Source organism: Hemitrygon akajei, chromosome 29 (assembly GCF_048418815.1).
Source record: "Hemitrygon akajei chromosome 29, sHemAka1.3, whole genome shotgun sequence".
NCBI lineage: Eukaryota > Metazoa > Chordata > Chondrichthyes > Myliobatiformes > Dasyatidae > Hemitrygon > Hemitrygon akajei.
Window position 1 is genome coordinate 17,744,599 of NC_133152.1, and position 16,605 is coordinate 17,761,203.

The 16,605-nt window shown below is 41.7% G+C and overlaps 1 protein-coding gene across 1 annotated transcript in view; it reads right to left on the reverse strand.

Annotated features, from left to right (window-relative positions):
• The window catches only part of rcc2 (regulator of chromosome condensation 2), a 42,219-nt gene extending 31,558 nt beyond the window's left edge, over positions 1–10,661 (reverse strand). Inside the window, exon 1 of the mRNA XM_073031765.1 lies at positions 9,898–10,661. Within this exon, the coding sequence (XP_072887866.1) occupies positions 9,898–10,059 (162 nt within the window). The 5' untranslated portion in view covers positions 10,060–10,661. The remainder of the gene's footprint in view (positions 1–9,897) is intronic.
• Between the last annotated feature and the right edge of the window lie 5,944 nt (positions 10,662–16,605).

Here is a 16,605-nt window from a genome sequence, read left to right on the forward strand (position 1 = left end):
GTGAGTGAGTAACAGAAGCAGCCAATTGTTTGGCAGATCACTCATGATCAAGACTAAGCTCCTCTCACACCTATCAGAAGGGTGGTGAAATCAGGCTTTAATACTTGGTTTTTCCCAGGATGGCCCTGATAAAATCCAGCTGTATTTTACTGCTGCCCTCGTCCAACCTCCACTATATTGGTGGACAGTTGTCTGACATCCAAGAGTAGACATTTCCTCCAATTATTAACCATTTCAGTACCTTTCATAAAGCCATCAACTCCGTCACCTTCCTGACTGAACTTCTGAATTAAACCACAGGGGAAATCCATGCCACAGCCAAGACCAAATTGCACTGTTTTATACTTCCAAACACTGACCCCTTAATTCATCTGCTGTCAAAAATCTTCAGGTGTCATTTCTGCTTGGTAATTCTTATACAGCTTAGAATATGCACAAATCTGTTGCGCATATTCTAAGGGGTACAAAATTCTGCTCCCCGTTACCCTTCTGCTTTCTAAACTCAAATGACTCAGAATTAAGCAAAATTTCCAATAAAAACTCCACCTTCAAATCACTCCATGGTCTCATCACCAGCAACATCTCCATAATCTCCAAACACGAGGAAATCTGCAGATGCTGGTAATTCAAACAACACACACAAAATGCTGGTGGAACACATCAGGCCAGGCAGCATCTATAGTGAGAAGTGCTGTCAACGTTTCGGGCCGAGACCCTTCATCAGGACTTTGTTAGTACTGTAGCAATGTTTGATTATGATAGAATTACATTCTTAATCTCCTCTAGTTTCAATCTCAAGATACACAGACTTGAGTTCTGGGCTCACATATCAGAATCTAGTCACGCCACCACTGACAGACATGGCTTTATTTGTCAAAGTTCTAAAATCTGGTATTGCCTCCAAAAAAAAAAATTTTGCCCATTCACCCTCCTTATATAGTCATTAAAGTCCACTCGTTGGTCACATTATTTGTGAATGATTTATCCACATGTTGCCTTTGTAGTTTGCTGTTCGTTTCCTTCTCTGATACGTCACCACATTATAGGTGCAAATGAAAGTTTTGTTTTACTTAAAAAGGGGCCTGAATATTGCCCAACCAGACCTGGTCATATCAGTTGCATTTAAAATCTATATGCCTGGGACATAAGGAGTGAAAAGGCAGCCCAAAATAGGGCGCAGTTCAAGAAGTAAAGCATTTTACCAGGGGGTAGGGGGCCAAAGTGGAATTTGAGCATATGATGGGAAAGATGAACAACTGCAAGAGGTCTGCAAGGTCAGAAAATTGACATCTGAACACTAGAGTTGCAATTTCCTCACCCTAAAAGGTAGATATAGAAATAGGAATGCACGTCAAAAAGATACAGGTGAAGACAGTTCAAAAGGATTAAGAGAGGATATTATTGAATATAGGATTGCAAAAAGAACGGAAGATTAACAACTTATTAAATGTGCTGGTGTTTATATATTCTGGGAGTCTTTACTCTCAAAGCACTGCTGCACATTAAACAGAAAACAACTTTATTCTGGAAATTGACAGAAGAGCCATCTGAAATAGGGACTTGTTTTCTCTGCAGCATGCTAATTAATCGGACGAGGCATTTTTCAATATTTATTTTTATTTCATGGGTGTACGATGTGTATAAGTACGTGAGCATATTTTATTTCACAGGAACAGGTCAGAAATTTAAACCGGGTATTATTCACTTGCTATTTGAGACCATCCTAACTGAATATGCAGACACCATTGTGGCATGGCTGATATACTGACAAAATTTGGAGATTAAAATACAGCAAACTGAAATTGATTAGAGTGCTTAAAAATGATTGCCATGAAAACCTTCCCAAGCCTCCTGCTTACAATTTCATTTGCATGCCAAGATCCATAATATTTCTTTCTTTCTACCTTCCATAAGATAAATATTTTAACTTTCTTGTTAAAGTCATCAGTTCACTTCTGTAGTTTTACTTCCAACAACTGTAGAATGATGAATGATTAATCTCATTTGCATTGGATAAACTAAACAGGCAAGTCATAAATGCATTCAAAAGTGGTGTAGATGACCTTGAAGTGAACATGCTGAAAAGGAGATCTTTATTTTGCCCAAGACTTTTTAATGTTCACATCACCAGCTTTTACATTCCATGACCCACACTACTGAGGACAGTGCAACTATTCATTCAAATAGAAGTCTTTAATAGGCCTCTGCATCTCCTTTTGGTTTCTAAGACCAGTTACTAAATTGTATTATCAGATTTTTAAAAAAATTTGGGCCAGAAAAACCACTAACTGGTTCTTTTATAAAATATAACATGGAAAGGGAACTTATTGCCAAGTTTCAACTACTTAAAAAAAACAAGTACTGTAGCAAACACGAGGAAATCTGCAGATGCTGGAAATTCAAACAACAACACACACAAAATGCTGGTGGAACACAGCAGGCCAGGCAGCATCTCTAGGGAGAAGCACTGTTGACGTTTCAGGCTGAGACCCTTCATCAGGACTTTGTCAGTACTGTAGCAATGTTTGATATGATAGAATTATATTCTTTAAGAACAATACTTGGGTATGATGAAAACATCATTTACACTTAAAAAGATCTGTTAGTCATTGCTTACCAAAGACAGCATACTGAACAACTATGAACGTACATTTTGGAAGCATGACAAACCATGCAATATTTGTAAATACATTTTCTATGCTACATGTACAAAAGCTTAGTAGTTATGTTAATTGACTGATACCTTTGAGAAACAAATTCAAATTCCTCAACAGTAAGTGGGGGATTTAAAATAAGTCAAATAAATGTGAGATTAAAATCTGTAATATTGCATATGAGGGGTGATTGATATGTTCGTGGCCTACGGTAGGAGTCAATTTTAGAAAACCTAGCACATTTATTTTTCAACATAGTCCCCTCCTACATTTACACACTTAGTCCAGCGATCGTGGAGCATACGGATCTTGGACCTCCATAAAGTGTCCACAGCAGCGGTAATTGATAAGTTCGTAGCCTAAGGTAGACGGAGTTGAGTTATACAGCTCTCGTTACATGCACACATCCTTCCACCTTAGGCCACAAACTTATCAATCACCCCTGATGAGTTATTAACTTCAAACTTTCTGCATAATCACTCAAAGAGTTGAACTGCACGTGCATGTAGTGAGAGCTGTAAAACTCATCTCCTTCTACTCTAGGCCACAAACTTATTAACGACCCCTGCTGTGGCCATTTACTGGAGGTCCAAAAATCCGTATGTTCCACGACCGCTAGACTAAGCTTGTAAATGTAGGAGGGGACTATGTTGAAAAAAAATGCGCGAGGTTTTCTAAAATGGACTCCTGCCTTACAATCACCCCTTGTAAAGCAAAATAGCAGTAAAAATCTGCTTTTAGGATAGGAAATCTGCTGTTCTTACCGGTGACAACATATCCACACTAATGTAATTACTGTTCAACTGCTCACTGAAGTGGCATTCAGATCAAGATTAAATTGGAATGGGCAATTAGTGGCGGTATTAGTTAAATTCAGGGTCAGTATACACAGAGAAGTTATGACATTTCTTGGCAGCAGTGAATGGAGCACAGTACAATATCACTGGTCATTTAGTAGTCCAAAGAGCCAAACTGTGGAGGAAGAGTGATAGTGCCTTTTCTGACCTAAAGGCTGTATTTGACCAATGTGGCAAATTTAAATCAATGGCCAAAGGGAAAAACACTCCAGTTGCTGGAATTGCATCTTATGACAGTTGTTGTGGTGTAGGAGGTCAACCATCTCAGACTCAGAACATCACTTCAGGAACTCATCAGGGAACTGCCCTAGACCCAACTGGAGTCCTTGAAACAAGAGATCACAGTCTCACATTACAGGTCAAAAGTTATAGGGTTCAAATGAGAAGGAGTGCCCCTGAATCATTTGCAAAGAGATGGCTTCAGTGGCCAAGTCGCTGAACGCCAAGGAGAGAGAGAAAATTGCATCAACAGATATGGGGAGAGCAAGTTCGCATATGGCTGAGATACATGATCAGCCACGATCACGTTCTAAAGCAAGGAGTCCTAAAGTAGGAATACTAATTCCTTCTCCCATGTTTCTATGTGATGGAATACCCTGCACTTGTCCAGCTGCATCAACACTTAAGAAGCAGAACAGGGCAGCAAAATTGATTGGCACCCCACCCATGACCCTAAATATTCATCCTTTCCACCAGTTTCCGCAATGTGTACTATTTATGTAATTTATTATTCACTCAGTTTCCAACAGCACTTCCCAAACCACTACTACCAGCAGCAGCAGATATATTCCGGTTACTCTCCAAAGCAGCCTTAGAAACAATGCTTGTGCTTTTCACTGCTGGGTCCAATTCCTGAAGGGCTGCAACAGTTCAATTGAAGGTGGTGATGTGCTACGGTTAAGGCCGGCCAATTAAAGGCTGGTCAGATGATGAAAAATAAACATCAAAGGAGTCAGGAGAGTGGCTCAATATAGTTTCCTCGGAAAAATGCTCCCCCCAGTAATCTGCTATTCAATGTTTCAGCATCTCCTTACCAAGTACATTTGCTATTCCCCCTTTCAACTCACCAAGGCCCTGGTTCCAGCACTCTAAAACTATTACTTGCACCAATTAAATTTATTATAAAGCAGCAGCATAACATCTTTTTTTTTTTAAAAGGCATTTCAGGATGTATATTTTATACATTTCTGACATTAAATGTACTTTTGAAAAGATCAGATTGGTATTTCTAGGAACAACTACAGAAAACCTTCTAAATTCCTGAGTCTTCTAGATTATTGGAGATTCACTGTATACTCATCCCCAATAATGTGTATTATTTGATGTTACACAAACTGCATTTGCCACAAGTTGACCTCAGTCTCATGGTGTACGAGGTGCACAAGCCCTTGAACAGCCATAGTTCCTTAACCCACCAAAAACTGGATGCAGGGAAACAAGGCTATTTCTGTCCATGAAACTTATTCCATTACCTCTGGGATGACATTAACAAAGAACAAACCCTCCACAATACAGGATATTTATCACAGTCTCAGAAGACCTCTAAATATCATTCTCCGCTGCACCATCGGATCCCAAACAGAAAATATAAAACTACCTCTAGAATTAAAGAAGCTTACAGGAGTAAAAAAAGACACACATTGATACTGTATTGCACAAGCTAGTTCTTCAGCCTCAAAAGCGCTAGTGACCCTTGATTGATACTGACCTTAGGTACATACAGTTTGCACCCATCTCTTCATGGGCCCAGTGGGCTGAATAACCTTCTCATGTACACTACCCAATAGGTTTCCTTAGCTAGAGAGCTGCAATTCCCAGGTATCCTCAGATCAGACCAAGGGCTTAAAAATAATCTGTGCAAATCACTAGCAGGTATGTAGACTGCTGACGCTTCAGGCACCCAAGAAAAACGTTCTCCAATTTGCAGCACAACCAAACTGAGTCAGCTTCAAATCTGCACAAATTTCTCCTCAGCTTCATACAAAGACCCCAGCATTGTCATAAGCCAAGAGTTAACTCCCACCCAGTTCAAACCAGTTTAATTGCATAGTACGAAAATTCAAGGAACTTCTCAAAAGTACTGAGATTACAACAATTGCTCCAACCTCTAAAATGCAACACAAATGCCAGGTTTCTAACAAAAACTGAAAACTTTGTAAAAGTATAAATTTAGTAAGAGGCAACTATACTAAACTTTTTGACAGCAGTTATCAGCAACTTAAATAAAACCACACTGAGGGTCACTGCTACAAAGATCCATTTGTATTTTCTTACTTCAGAAGAACAGGGCATTTTGTTAAGATATACAAAAAAGCTGGAACTCAGCAGGTCGGGCAGCATCTGTTGAAAGGAGCAGTCAACGTTCCAGGTTGAGACCCTTCGTCAGGACTAAAGAAGTGGGGGCAGGGGCCCTATAAAGGTGGGGGGAGGGTGGAAAACCAATCAGAGGAAAGATCGAGGGGTGGGGGAGGGAAAGCAGGGAGGGGATAGGCTGGAGAGGTGAAGAAGGAATCTAAGGGGAAAGCACTATGGGTAGCAGTAGAAGGCAGAGTCATGAGAGGTGATAGGCAGCTAGGAGACAGAGTGAAGGTGGGATGGGGGAAGGGAGAGGGAGGGAATTAACCAGAAGTTGGAGAATTTGATGTTCATACTAAGCGGCTGGAGACTACCCAAACGGTATATGAGGTGTTGCTCCTCCAACCTGAGTTTGGCCTCATCATGGCAGTAGAGGAGGCCATGTATGGACATATCCGAATGGGAATGTGAAGGAGAGTTGAAGTGAGTGGCAACCGGGAGATCCTGTCTGTTGTGGCGGACGGAGCACAAGTGCTCGACGAAGCAGTCCCCCAATCTGCTTCGGGGCTCGCCGATGTAGAGGAGGCCGCACTGGGAGCGCCAGATGCAATAGATTACCCCAACAAACTCACAAGTGTTGCCTCACCTGGAAGGACTGTTTGGGGCCCTGAATGGTGGTAAGAGATGAGGTGTAGGGACAGGTGTAGCACTTACGCATAAGTGCCAGGTGGGAGATCTGTGGGGTGGGACACGTGGACCAGGCAGTCGCGGAGGGAACGATCCCTGTGAAAAGCAGAGAGGGGTAGAGAGGGAAAGATGTCTTTAGTGGTGGGGTCCTGTTGAAGGTGGCAGAAGTTGTGGAGGATAATGTGCTGGATCCAGAGGCTGGTGGGGTGATAGGTGAGGTCAAGGGGGACATGGTCCCTGTTTTGGTGACGGGAGGATGGGGTGAGGGCTGAAGTGCGGGAAATGGAGGAGATGCGGGTGAGGGCATCATTGATGACTGCAGAAGGGAAACCACGATTCTTAAAGAAAGAGGACATCTGGGATGTCCTGGAATGGAAAACCTCATCCTTGGAGCAGATGCGGTTGAGACGGAGGAACTGGGAATAAGGAATAGAATTTTTGCATTTGGCAGGGTGGGAAGAGGTATAATCAAGGTAGTTATGGGAGTCAGTGGGCATTTTGTTATATTGGGCCACATTTACAATACCAATTCTTAAACCAAGATGATAAACCCTACCTTACAAAACACTGGAAATCACACGGTAGTTGTTTTTTGGGCCCTTCTAAAGGCAATAATTAAAGATTTTAGTGTAAGTTCATAATGTATAATGTAGGGGTTTCAGCCAAGTATGCTTTCTCATTAGCTTATGACAATGACAGCCATTTTGTCCACGGGCTTCATGCCAGTCAACCTCAACAGTTCCCTCTTTTGTACTTGAAGTTATTCTTCCCCTTGTGTACACCAACATTTATTTTGCCTCTTATCCACAGAAAGGATAATTTATATTAGCCAATTAAGAGTAAATGTTGTAATTATACCTGCCTCTACCACTTCCTTCTTTAGCTCATTCCTTATATGCATCATCCTGTTGGAAACAGTTGCCCCTCTTGTACTTTCTGAACCTATATTAAACACCCCAACCCTGGGAAAATAAAAGATAGCAGCTATTCACCTGATCATGCCCCCTCAATGTTATAACCTCAGCCTGCTTCACAGGCCTAGCTGTGTCATTGTTTACCACCTTGCATGGGATTCCCAGCTCCTCTGTACAATGGGCAAGACATGGTCATTCAAGTGTACCAGTGCATGGATATTCCAGCCTTTTTGCACCAGAAAAAAATGCACTGTTAGGGAGGTGACAGGAAAGGGAAACCAAGATGCAAGATCAGCTGTAATGTCATTTAACGGGAGGAAAAGCTCAGCTTAAGTGACGAGTGGAGTAAGTTTGCACTTACCAGCCCAGAGTTTGATACCTTACAACTTCACAGAAAGCTAAATAAAAGTACAGAAATACCCAATTTCTTTCACGCACAACACTTTATTTAGATACAGAAATAAAAATATTTGAGCAACTTTCCTTTAGACACGTACTCAGAATAGCTGGTAAGGCTATAATGGCTTTCCATTATAGCTTTACCAGAAGCATGAAGAGCTGCTTAATAAGGCTTCTCAGAAAATAGAGCCAGTGTTTTCGGAAGCAAACACTCAACTTAGGTGGCCAGGACAAACAAAAACAATTAAATCTCTCTCCCTCTTCAACCTCACATAAATCGGGGGGGGGGGGTGGGGGGAAGAGAGGGAGAGAGAGAGAGAAAGGATCTGCACGCTGCAAGATCTAGTTTCTGACCACGTTTCAAGTCTATGATTCCCAAAAGAAAATTTCTAAGACGCAAGTTTCGTAACGGAAAGTCAGTATGCTCGGTTTTTCAGCTGTGGCGCAGATCATCGGCCTAAAGTGTTGCGTGGTCTTCTTGATAGACGCTGTCGGAATTGCAGCGCAGTTCCGGTTATCTGCCTTGTTTTATTTTCCCCATGTGCCTTTCTAAACTTCCCCTCCGGCCTCATGCTGCCAATAGACATCCTAACACACTCCAATCGCCCCCACAACCTACAGTTAACCAAAATGCAGAAATTCCCATTCGAGCGCGCCCAATTACACGCTGCAAAACGGCACATCACCGTCACCCTACTTTAAAAAAAAACACGTTTTAACTCTCATTGCACTGAACAAATATAAACTTTAGGGTTCAATACTTGCGCTGGCGTTTCAATTTCTTCTCTCAGAAATCGAGCGCTTTGTGGTGTCAGATGCACATGGAACAGTCACCCTGTGCAATGTGACTAAGTACGCATTTTTTTTATATATTTAAAAAAAAGCAGCTCCCGTAAAAGTTCAGAGTCAAAGTACGAACGACCCATCGCCTCGGGCTATATAAAGAGGACGGCAATCTCTTCGCTCTGCTTCGCGGCGCGCAGGCTTCCTCCTCCGGTTGAACCGGGACGGCTCCCGGTGATTGACAGGCGAGCGCCGCGCCTGCGCACATCCCTCCCCGGCTCCCGGACCGGGGAAATGGCGGGAAATTAGAGCAACCGAAACGGGCGAAATAAATCTATTTTTCTATATGAGAAAAGTTAAAAAGTAACCACATCTAATGGCTTCAGGCGAAACGCAGCAAAAGGTAAAAGCACAGAAAAAAGAAACAAGTTGTATGGACGGAGTTTTAAACAAAAACTCAGGACTTTTGAGAAAACGTGAAAGTTTTAATAAAAAAATAATAAAATTGGAGCCGGTTTGTGTGAATAAAAGCGGCAGGAATTTATTTAAACTGCGAGGGAAGGTGCGGCGGTTGGGGTTCCGACCCCTGGCCGGTGTGCGGCCTAGTCAGCCGAGAAGCCCAAGCCTCGGGCCGGCCGACATCCGGCACCTTGTTCGGCCCTTGGAAGAGACTGCAGCCCCCCGGAGGCGACTGAGAGAGTAGTGGGTGACAACTCGGAGTGCCCGGTTGTCGGTCTCTCGCCGTGCACCCCTCGGCCCGGGGCGTCTCTTTGTTTGGAAGCGAGTGGGGCCGAGCGGCGGAGCGCAAACAACCGGCCACAACCGAACAAAAACAATTAAATAATCCAAACCAAGTAAAGCTAAAATCGACCTGCTTCCCTCCCGATTCTCGGCAAGTGAGTTGGAGAGGGAGCGAGCGGAGCGGCAGACGGCTCGAAGCCTTCCATTAAACACCTTCCCCGAACTCCCATCCCGGGCTCGGGCCTGACGTCAAAACTTCCAACAAAACCCCCAAAATTCACACAAATATTCCTGGAAATAATCAACACACTCCGTACAGGAGTCGCTTTTGTTACTCGCTGCGAAAATAATAATAAAAAAGTTGCTTTCTTCTCCCTCTCCCGTACTTTAAACTCCTATACTTTAAATTTAAAATAAAACTCTTTCCCCGCCACACAATAAAACAACTTTGAGGGGAGTTTTGAAGGGGTTAGTGACAAAACGGGAGCGGCGAGGATTTTATTTTAAACTATGGTGACTTCTCCCGGCCCCCGAGCGAGCGGCCCGCCAAGCCCCGAGCTTGCTTACTATTTTCTCCTTGGTCTCCTCGGGCTCGTTGACGGTCTGCAGGGCCGGCTTGCCCATCTTCTTGCCCGAGTTCTCCAGTTCCAGCTCCTCTTCATCGCTGAAGTCCCTTTCCCTCTTCCTTCCACCTTTCATTTTCTTCTTCTCCACCTTCTTGCGAGGCATCTTTTCTCAAGCAGCAACAACAAACAAAAAAAAATTCGTTCCCCCCTTTGAGCAAAAAAAATCGCTTCTAGTTTTCCTTTAAAAGCAAATTTAACTCTTTCTCCAGGTGATCAAATTATCCACCAACTTGACTGAAAGTCGTAAAATATATATATAAATTTTTTGTTTTCTTTTTTTCTTTCTACCGGGTTTTAAATCCAAAGATTTGTCTCCTTTTCTCCCTCAGACTCTGCCTTTTTATTGATCTGAACAATAGATCTCTATGTCTGAAAAAAAACCACGTGGACCCGCCTCACATCTGTCTGCCTCTTTTATATATATTTTTTCTAAATAATTAAAGCATCAAACTTCCGCCTTTTCTTCCTCTCTCCAAACGCTGCACTAAAGTGCCTTGGTTTTTTTCTTTGCCCCGTTCGCAGATCAACTTTAAGTACCTGGATTCGTTTAATTGGGAAGGAATGATGCTGTTGTTGCAAATGTGTTATGGGGGAGGGAGACTGAGTTATTTTCTGCAGGTTTTTTTTATATTCAGCCCACCCGCCGTTAGGTTAAAATGTAAATCTGCCCCTGAGTCTGTGACATGATGTGACAGCCCTCTATTCACAATCAGTCATGGACACACAACTCAGGAAGGAAAACTAGCTTCTACAAAAGAAATCCCGTAAGCTCCTCAGACATTGACATCTGCTGGTTGGGAGAGACCCTTTAAAACTCTGTATTTATGATCGTTAAAAGAGTGAAAAGTTACTTTTATTTCAATGGTAAGGTCAGAATTTTGCAGTTCTAATAAGATTATGGCCCTGAAATTGAACTCAGTATTTCTACTTGCAAATGCTTCTAGATTATTTACAGCATTTTCTGCTTTAACTTCAGATTAATATTTATTTTAGTTTTTTACTAATATTTGCCTGTTATTTGTTATCATGGTGCATTGTAAAACAGGGTCAGGGGAAGAACATATCAATGATAGCACACAATTATATGGCCAACAAGGACAGATTGAAAGGAATAAAGTGTTCTGAACAACAGATACCTGTGGACACCACCACTTGGAAATTCCCCTCCAAGTCAATTCACCATCCTGACTTGGAAACATATCGCTATTTCACTGGGTCAAAATCATGGAATTCCTTCCCTAACACCACCGTGGGTATACTTACACCTCCGGGACTGCAGCGATTCAAGAAGATAGCCCATCACCACCTTCTCAAGGGCAACTAGGGATGGGCAATAAATGCTGGCTTAGCTGGCGATGGCCACATCCCATAAATGAATCAATAAAAAAAGAATTTGCGTTGGAAATAATTATATTGCTCTATTTCATCAAATTTAGGTTTATTAATGTCAATTTGCTCAATTGCCCTATAATTATTGTTAGTCTTCAGATAAATATTTGAGCCTTTAGTGACTGAGCAATACATACTTTGAATTCTTCTTATGCAATATTATTAATAACATTGTGTTGGCCACACCAAAATGTTAACTGTTAATGGTTTCATCTAGAGCAGATATGATTATGGTTTCGCCTGGTGGATCTTTGCTTTCAGCAGTCAGTCCAATAATTTGGAAAGGAGCTACACCCAAGATTATACATTTAAAGGTCTGACATTTTTGTGACATAATTTGAGTTACCTCTTTGGCATATTTGCTTGTTAAGTGCCATAATATTAGTTCAAGCATTGCTATTGCAGCTTTGCGTTGTTCAAAAGGACACTGCAATGATAACAAAAAAAAACACATTCGATTTTACAATTTTGACTTACAGTCTAAGGAAAGATTCCTTGATGGAAATCCTTTAGATTCTCAATTCCAGTCCCAGCCTATCTGTGAGCTCCAGAAATCTGATGAGGATGCTGTGCTGCAAAATCTGTAAGGAAAGTGCCCCAGAAATTTAATTGTGCACTTTTGCGTTTATGTGTATCTGGTACTGGAATTATCAGATAATAGATCATAGAGTTAGATTACTTTCAATGCAGTTCTTGAAAGATGCCAGATTTCTACAGGGTTCGGCATGTGCGTGGCACACTAAGACATAGAGGCCTTTGGATACATGCAGTGTCATGTATGGTGTACAATACACATCTGATTTCCCTGTAACACAGCAGCTATAAACATAGGAGATAAAGTAAAATATATAGTTCATATGGATATTACAAATATCTTACAATGTATAGTTTAGAAGTACTGATATAATATATTTACAAGTTTAATCAAGGCTGTAGATTTTTTACTCTGTGATCTTCCCAGCAGCATCAGCTTTACAGAAAGTTCTAAGTTCAGCAGGTAGCTTTTGGAGTACTTTCATCTTTGAATTCAACAATGTCATCCAACCTCAACTCTTTTTGAAACAGTACATGGTGGCTCTTGAACAATAGTTGGACTGACTTCAGATACATCATAAATGCTGCAGATTTTGCTAATCTCTTGGATGTCATTTGTTAGGATTATATGGCCAATATGGAATTTCTTTCTCGTCTTTGGAAGATAATTTTAATGTTTTTTCTGGCAAATAGCACTTAACTAACTTTGTGTATTCTCACATGGAAGCAGCTACTTACGTCAATGTCTTGATTATTAATTGTTAATTTTGAAATAGCTATGTTTTCTTTTACCATTGCTAGTGGCTTATACACGTACTCCTTAATCTCTGTAAAGCTCATTTCTGTAATTCGACCTTTTTCATTGGGACGCTGCTTGACTATCACGGTTTAGGCTTAATGCACTCTGGCCTTATACAGAGGTGATTAGACCTTTCTTTCAACAGTTAAAGCATCCTATTGGTCTGAATTGGCACACTTCAGGAAGTGTGGAGAGGCATGAAGAACATCATTGTCTTCAATCAATCAGCCTAGCTTTAGGGCTTTGGAATAAAGCAGTGAATAGGCTAATGAGTTAAACCAATTCTTTAATAGGTTTGACAATTGCCCTCCTGTTCACATCCACCCCCCCCTCATCCCGAACACACCAGTCCAGGTGCCGAGGCACCCAATACTCCCTCAACATCAATGCCCCACCTCTTCCCTCCTTCCCCTTCCAGTTCAACAATTGGAAGAACAACACAGGCTACCCATGTCTACATCCCCTCCTTTCCCTGCATCTACCATCCACACCTCCACATACTGACTGCTATTGTCCCGATAATCACTCCCCCAGCCCCCACCTTCCACCAACTGCCCAGTCATCATGGACTCACCTTCACTACTGAGCAGCTGAGAAGGGCTCTGGGGAAACTCAGACAGAGTGGACGGTGTGAGCCCCAAGGTCCTGAAGCAGCTGAGCAGCTGTGTGGAGTTCTTCAGTGCATTTTCTCAGCCTTGAAAGGGTTCTCACTGTGTGGAAAACATCATGTGTGGTCCCAGTAACCAAGAAGGGCCGACCAGAAGTCTTGAATGACTATTGTCCAGTGACCTTGACCTTGCACATCATGAAGACCCTAGAGAGGGTGGTCCTGGCTCACCTCCAACCCATGCCAAATCAGCCCTCCATCCCCTGTAGTTTGCCTACCAGGAGCACGTTGGAGTCAATGATGCTGTCACCTACCTGCGGAACAGAGCCTACTGTCATTTGGATAAGGAAGGCAGCACCATGAGGATCATGTTTTTTTTATTTTTCTAGTGCCTTCAATACCATACAGCCCACATTGCTGGGGGAAAAGCCACACTCAATGCAGGTTGGCACTTCCGTAATATCCTGACTGCCAAGACCACAGTCTGTGCAGCTTCAGAGCTGTGTGTCAGACATGGCTATAAACCACAGGGGACTGAATTGGCTCCCTTCCTGTTTACCCTGCATAGCTTGAACTTTAGATACAACATGGAGTCACCTCATCTACAGAAATTTTCTGATGACTCAGCAATAGTTGGGTGTATAAAGGGAGGATGGGAGGATGAACACAGGGCCCTGGTGGAGGACTTTGTCAAATGGTGCAAGCTGTATCATCTGAAGCTCAACATCAGGAAGACAAAGGAGATGGTGAGAGACTTTAGGAAGACTAACTCTGCGCTGCTCCCTGTCACTAGTGATGGTGAGGACTTGGTTGTGGTGAGGACCTACAAGTACCTGGGGGCACACCTGGATGACAAACTTGAGTGGTGCACCAACACAGAGTGTACAAGAAGGGCCAGAGTTACCTCTGCTTCCTGAGGAGACTGAGAAACCTTTGGAGTATGCAGGCCTCTCCTTCATATATTCTACCAGTCTGTTTTCGCCAGTACGATCTTCTTTGCGATGGTATGCTGGGACAATGGTATCAACATGTGTGATGATAACAAGCTCAGTAAACTGATTAGAAAGGCTAGTTATAGCCTAGTTCCCCACAGCTCTGTTATAGGAGTCAAACTGGACACTCTGGAGACTGTGATAGAACAAGGACCCTGTGGAAAATCCTGGAAGTTCTGGACAATGTTTTCACCTTCTGCATGCCACCTTGGCAGATCAGAGGAACACTTTCAACAATAGACTAAGACAACTGCACTTCGCTGAAGAGTGCTATTTGAGGTCATTCTTACCCTCGGCCATAAAGCTCTATAATGAGTCAATCTATAGCCGGGGAAGTGATGACCCCTCCTGTTAGACTGTTTAAGGTAACTTATTTTTTATTTATTCTTCTTACTTCTCTTCTAATTCGTATATCTGTGAACTTGTAATGCTACTGTGACACTGTAGTTTCCTTTGGGATCAATAAAGTATCTATCTATCTATCTTGTGCTGAATGCCAGAGAAGTAGAAGTTCTTGCTCACCCTGCATTTCACACCATTCACGCTCAGTCAGAGATCTCAACATTTTTCTTGCCATTAGTCTATATACTTTGCATACAGAAGTATTTATGTTCTGGGCTGGCCAAAATTCCTATGCATTTAGAGACCATTTTCATTCATATCTGGTACCCTTCATTCAATACTTAAATTGGATATGTCTTTGGTGAGTAAAAATACCTTGCTGTGTGTACCAATGAAAAATATCAGATTAGCAAAGATAAATCTTTGGAACAAGTGCATAACTGTTCATAGTTTCACCTGACCTCTGACTACAGGTTTCAAACTGCTTTAAGAACCTATGTACTAACGTGAAATGGGTGGAAATAGTTTTTTTTTTCAGATTTTCTGTTACTTCATTAAATGGGACATTAATTATCTTATGGAAACAAGTTTGGCCAACAATTGGCTGTTTTCTAACAAGATCATCTTTTCTGTATTTCAGAATCACCTTAATCCAAGTTGATGGCTTTGGGCCATTCTCTGTTTTGACATTATTTATCCTTTGAAAAAATAATCTTCCATGCAATGAGTAGAAGGGTTCCTGCAATGCAGAGATTTCCAGAATAGCTCTGGGACTGCTTTTATTCTGCTTTTCACTTCGACAAGGATTGCTTTTTCAATTGCTTTAAATGTTCCTCACATTATCTTTTCTCTTCAGGTTCAAATTTGCCCCATACTTTTGATGTGATTAATTGTGCTTCCACCAGTGCAGATATCCTTCATCACTATCACAACTAATGGATGGGTTTCTTTGCAAACATTGTTGTCAGAGTAAGCTATGTTTCAGTGGGTTCTTAACCTCTAATGAAGTACATTACAGAATGCTGCCTTTTGCACATGAGAAAGGAGCTCAAGCTGTGCAGAATGTTTTAAAGATTCTTTCACAGACTGACTCTGGAACTTCCTATAAATGTTGCTGTAATCCATAGTCACATGACAGATGTTAAACGGCATGTCAGTCTTGAAGTAGCAATAATCATTCACACCCACTACTTGAACATAAATGTATTAAATTAGGCAGGAAATGAATCTTGACATCTTCTGATTGGTAAGATATTGAATATTGGAAGCCAAACCCTAATTGCACTGCTGGCCCAATTTATATTAAAATGTACAACTTGTCTCTCTTTCAGCTGCCATGAAGAACAGTATAGACTGGATTAGAGAGTTTGCCTAAAGCTTGTGTGAAATACCATTGCTATGATATTGTTTAGTTACATCAAAAGAAATATAATAGCACAATTGTTGACTATAAAGCCAATACCATAGCAGTCAAGTTAGGTAAATTGCATAATTTTGGACACCAGTCATAAAGAAGTGAAGCTGTGTAAACTTACATTACTGTCATTAGTGACAAAAGGAGACCTAGACATAAGGAACCAGCAACACAAGATCAATAATGATGCTGATTGTTTTTCCAAATACTGTTCAAAGGGATCTGACTGAGTAAACCCTTCACTACCCACATGTGCTGAAATAATGCTTCCATCAAGAGTCACCTCAACATAAGAAATCCAAAGACGTACGGAGTAGGTTAATCGGTCATTGCAAATTTGTCACATGATTAGGTTAGGGTTAATCGCGTTCGTCAGGTTGCTAAATAAAATAATCAAATAATAACTGCTGATTGTAAATTGAGGAGGCAATGGTCAGAGAGCCGCAAATTACATAACTATTTCATCATGACCTCTTACTTAACTTGCCCTAATGGAGTTAACAGAACTGGGCTTTCATCATCTAATAGGATTGCCCATTGTAGGTCTCAATATCTCAAACACAAGTGATGTT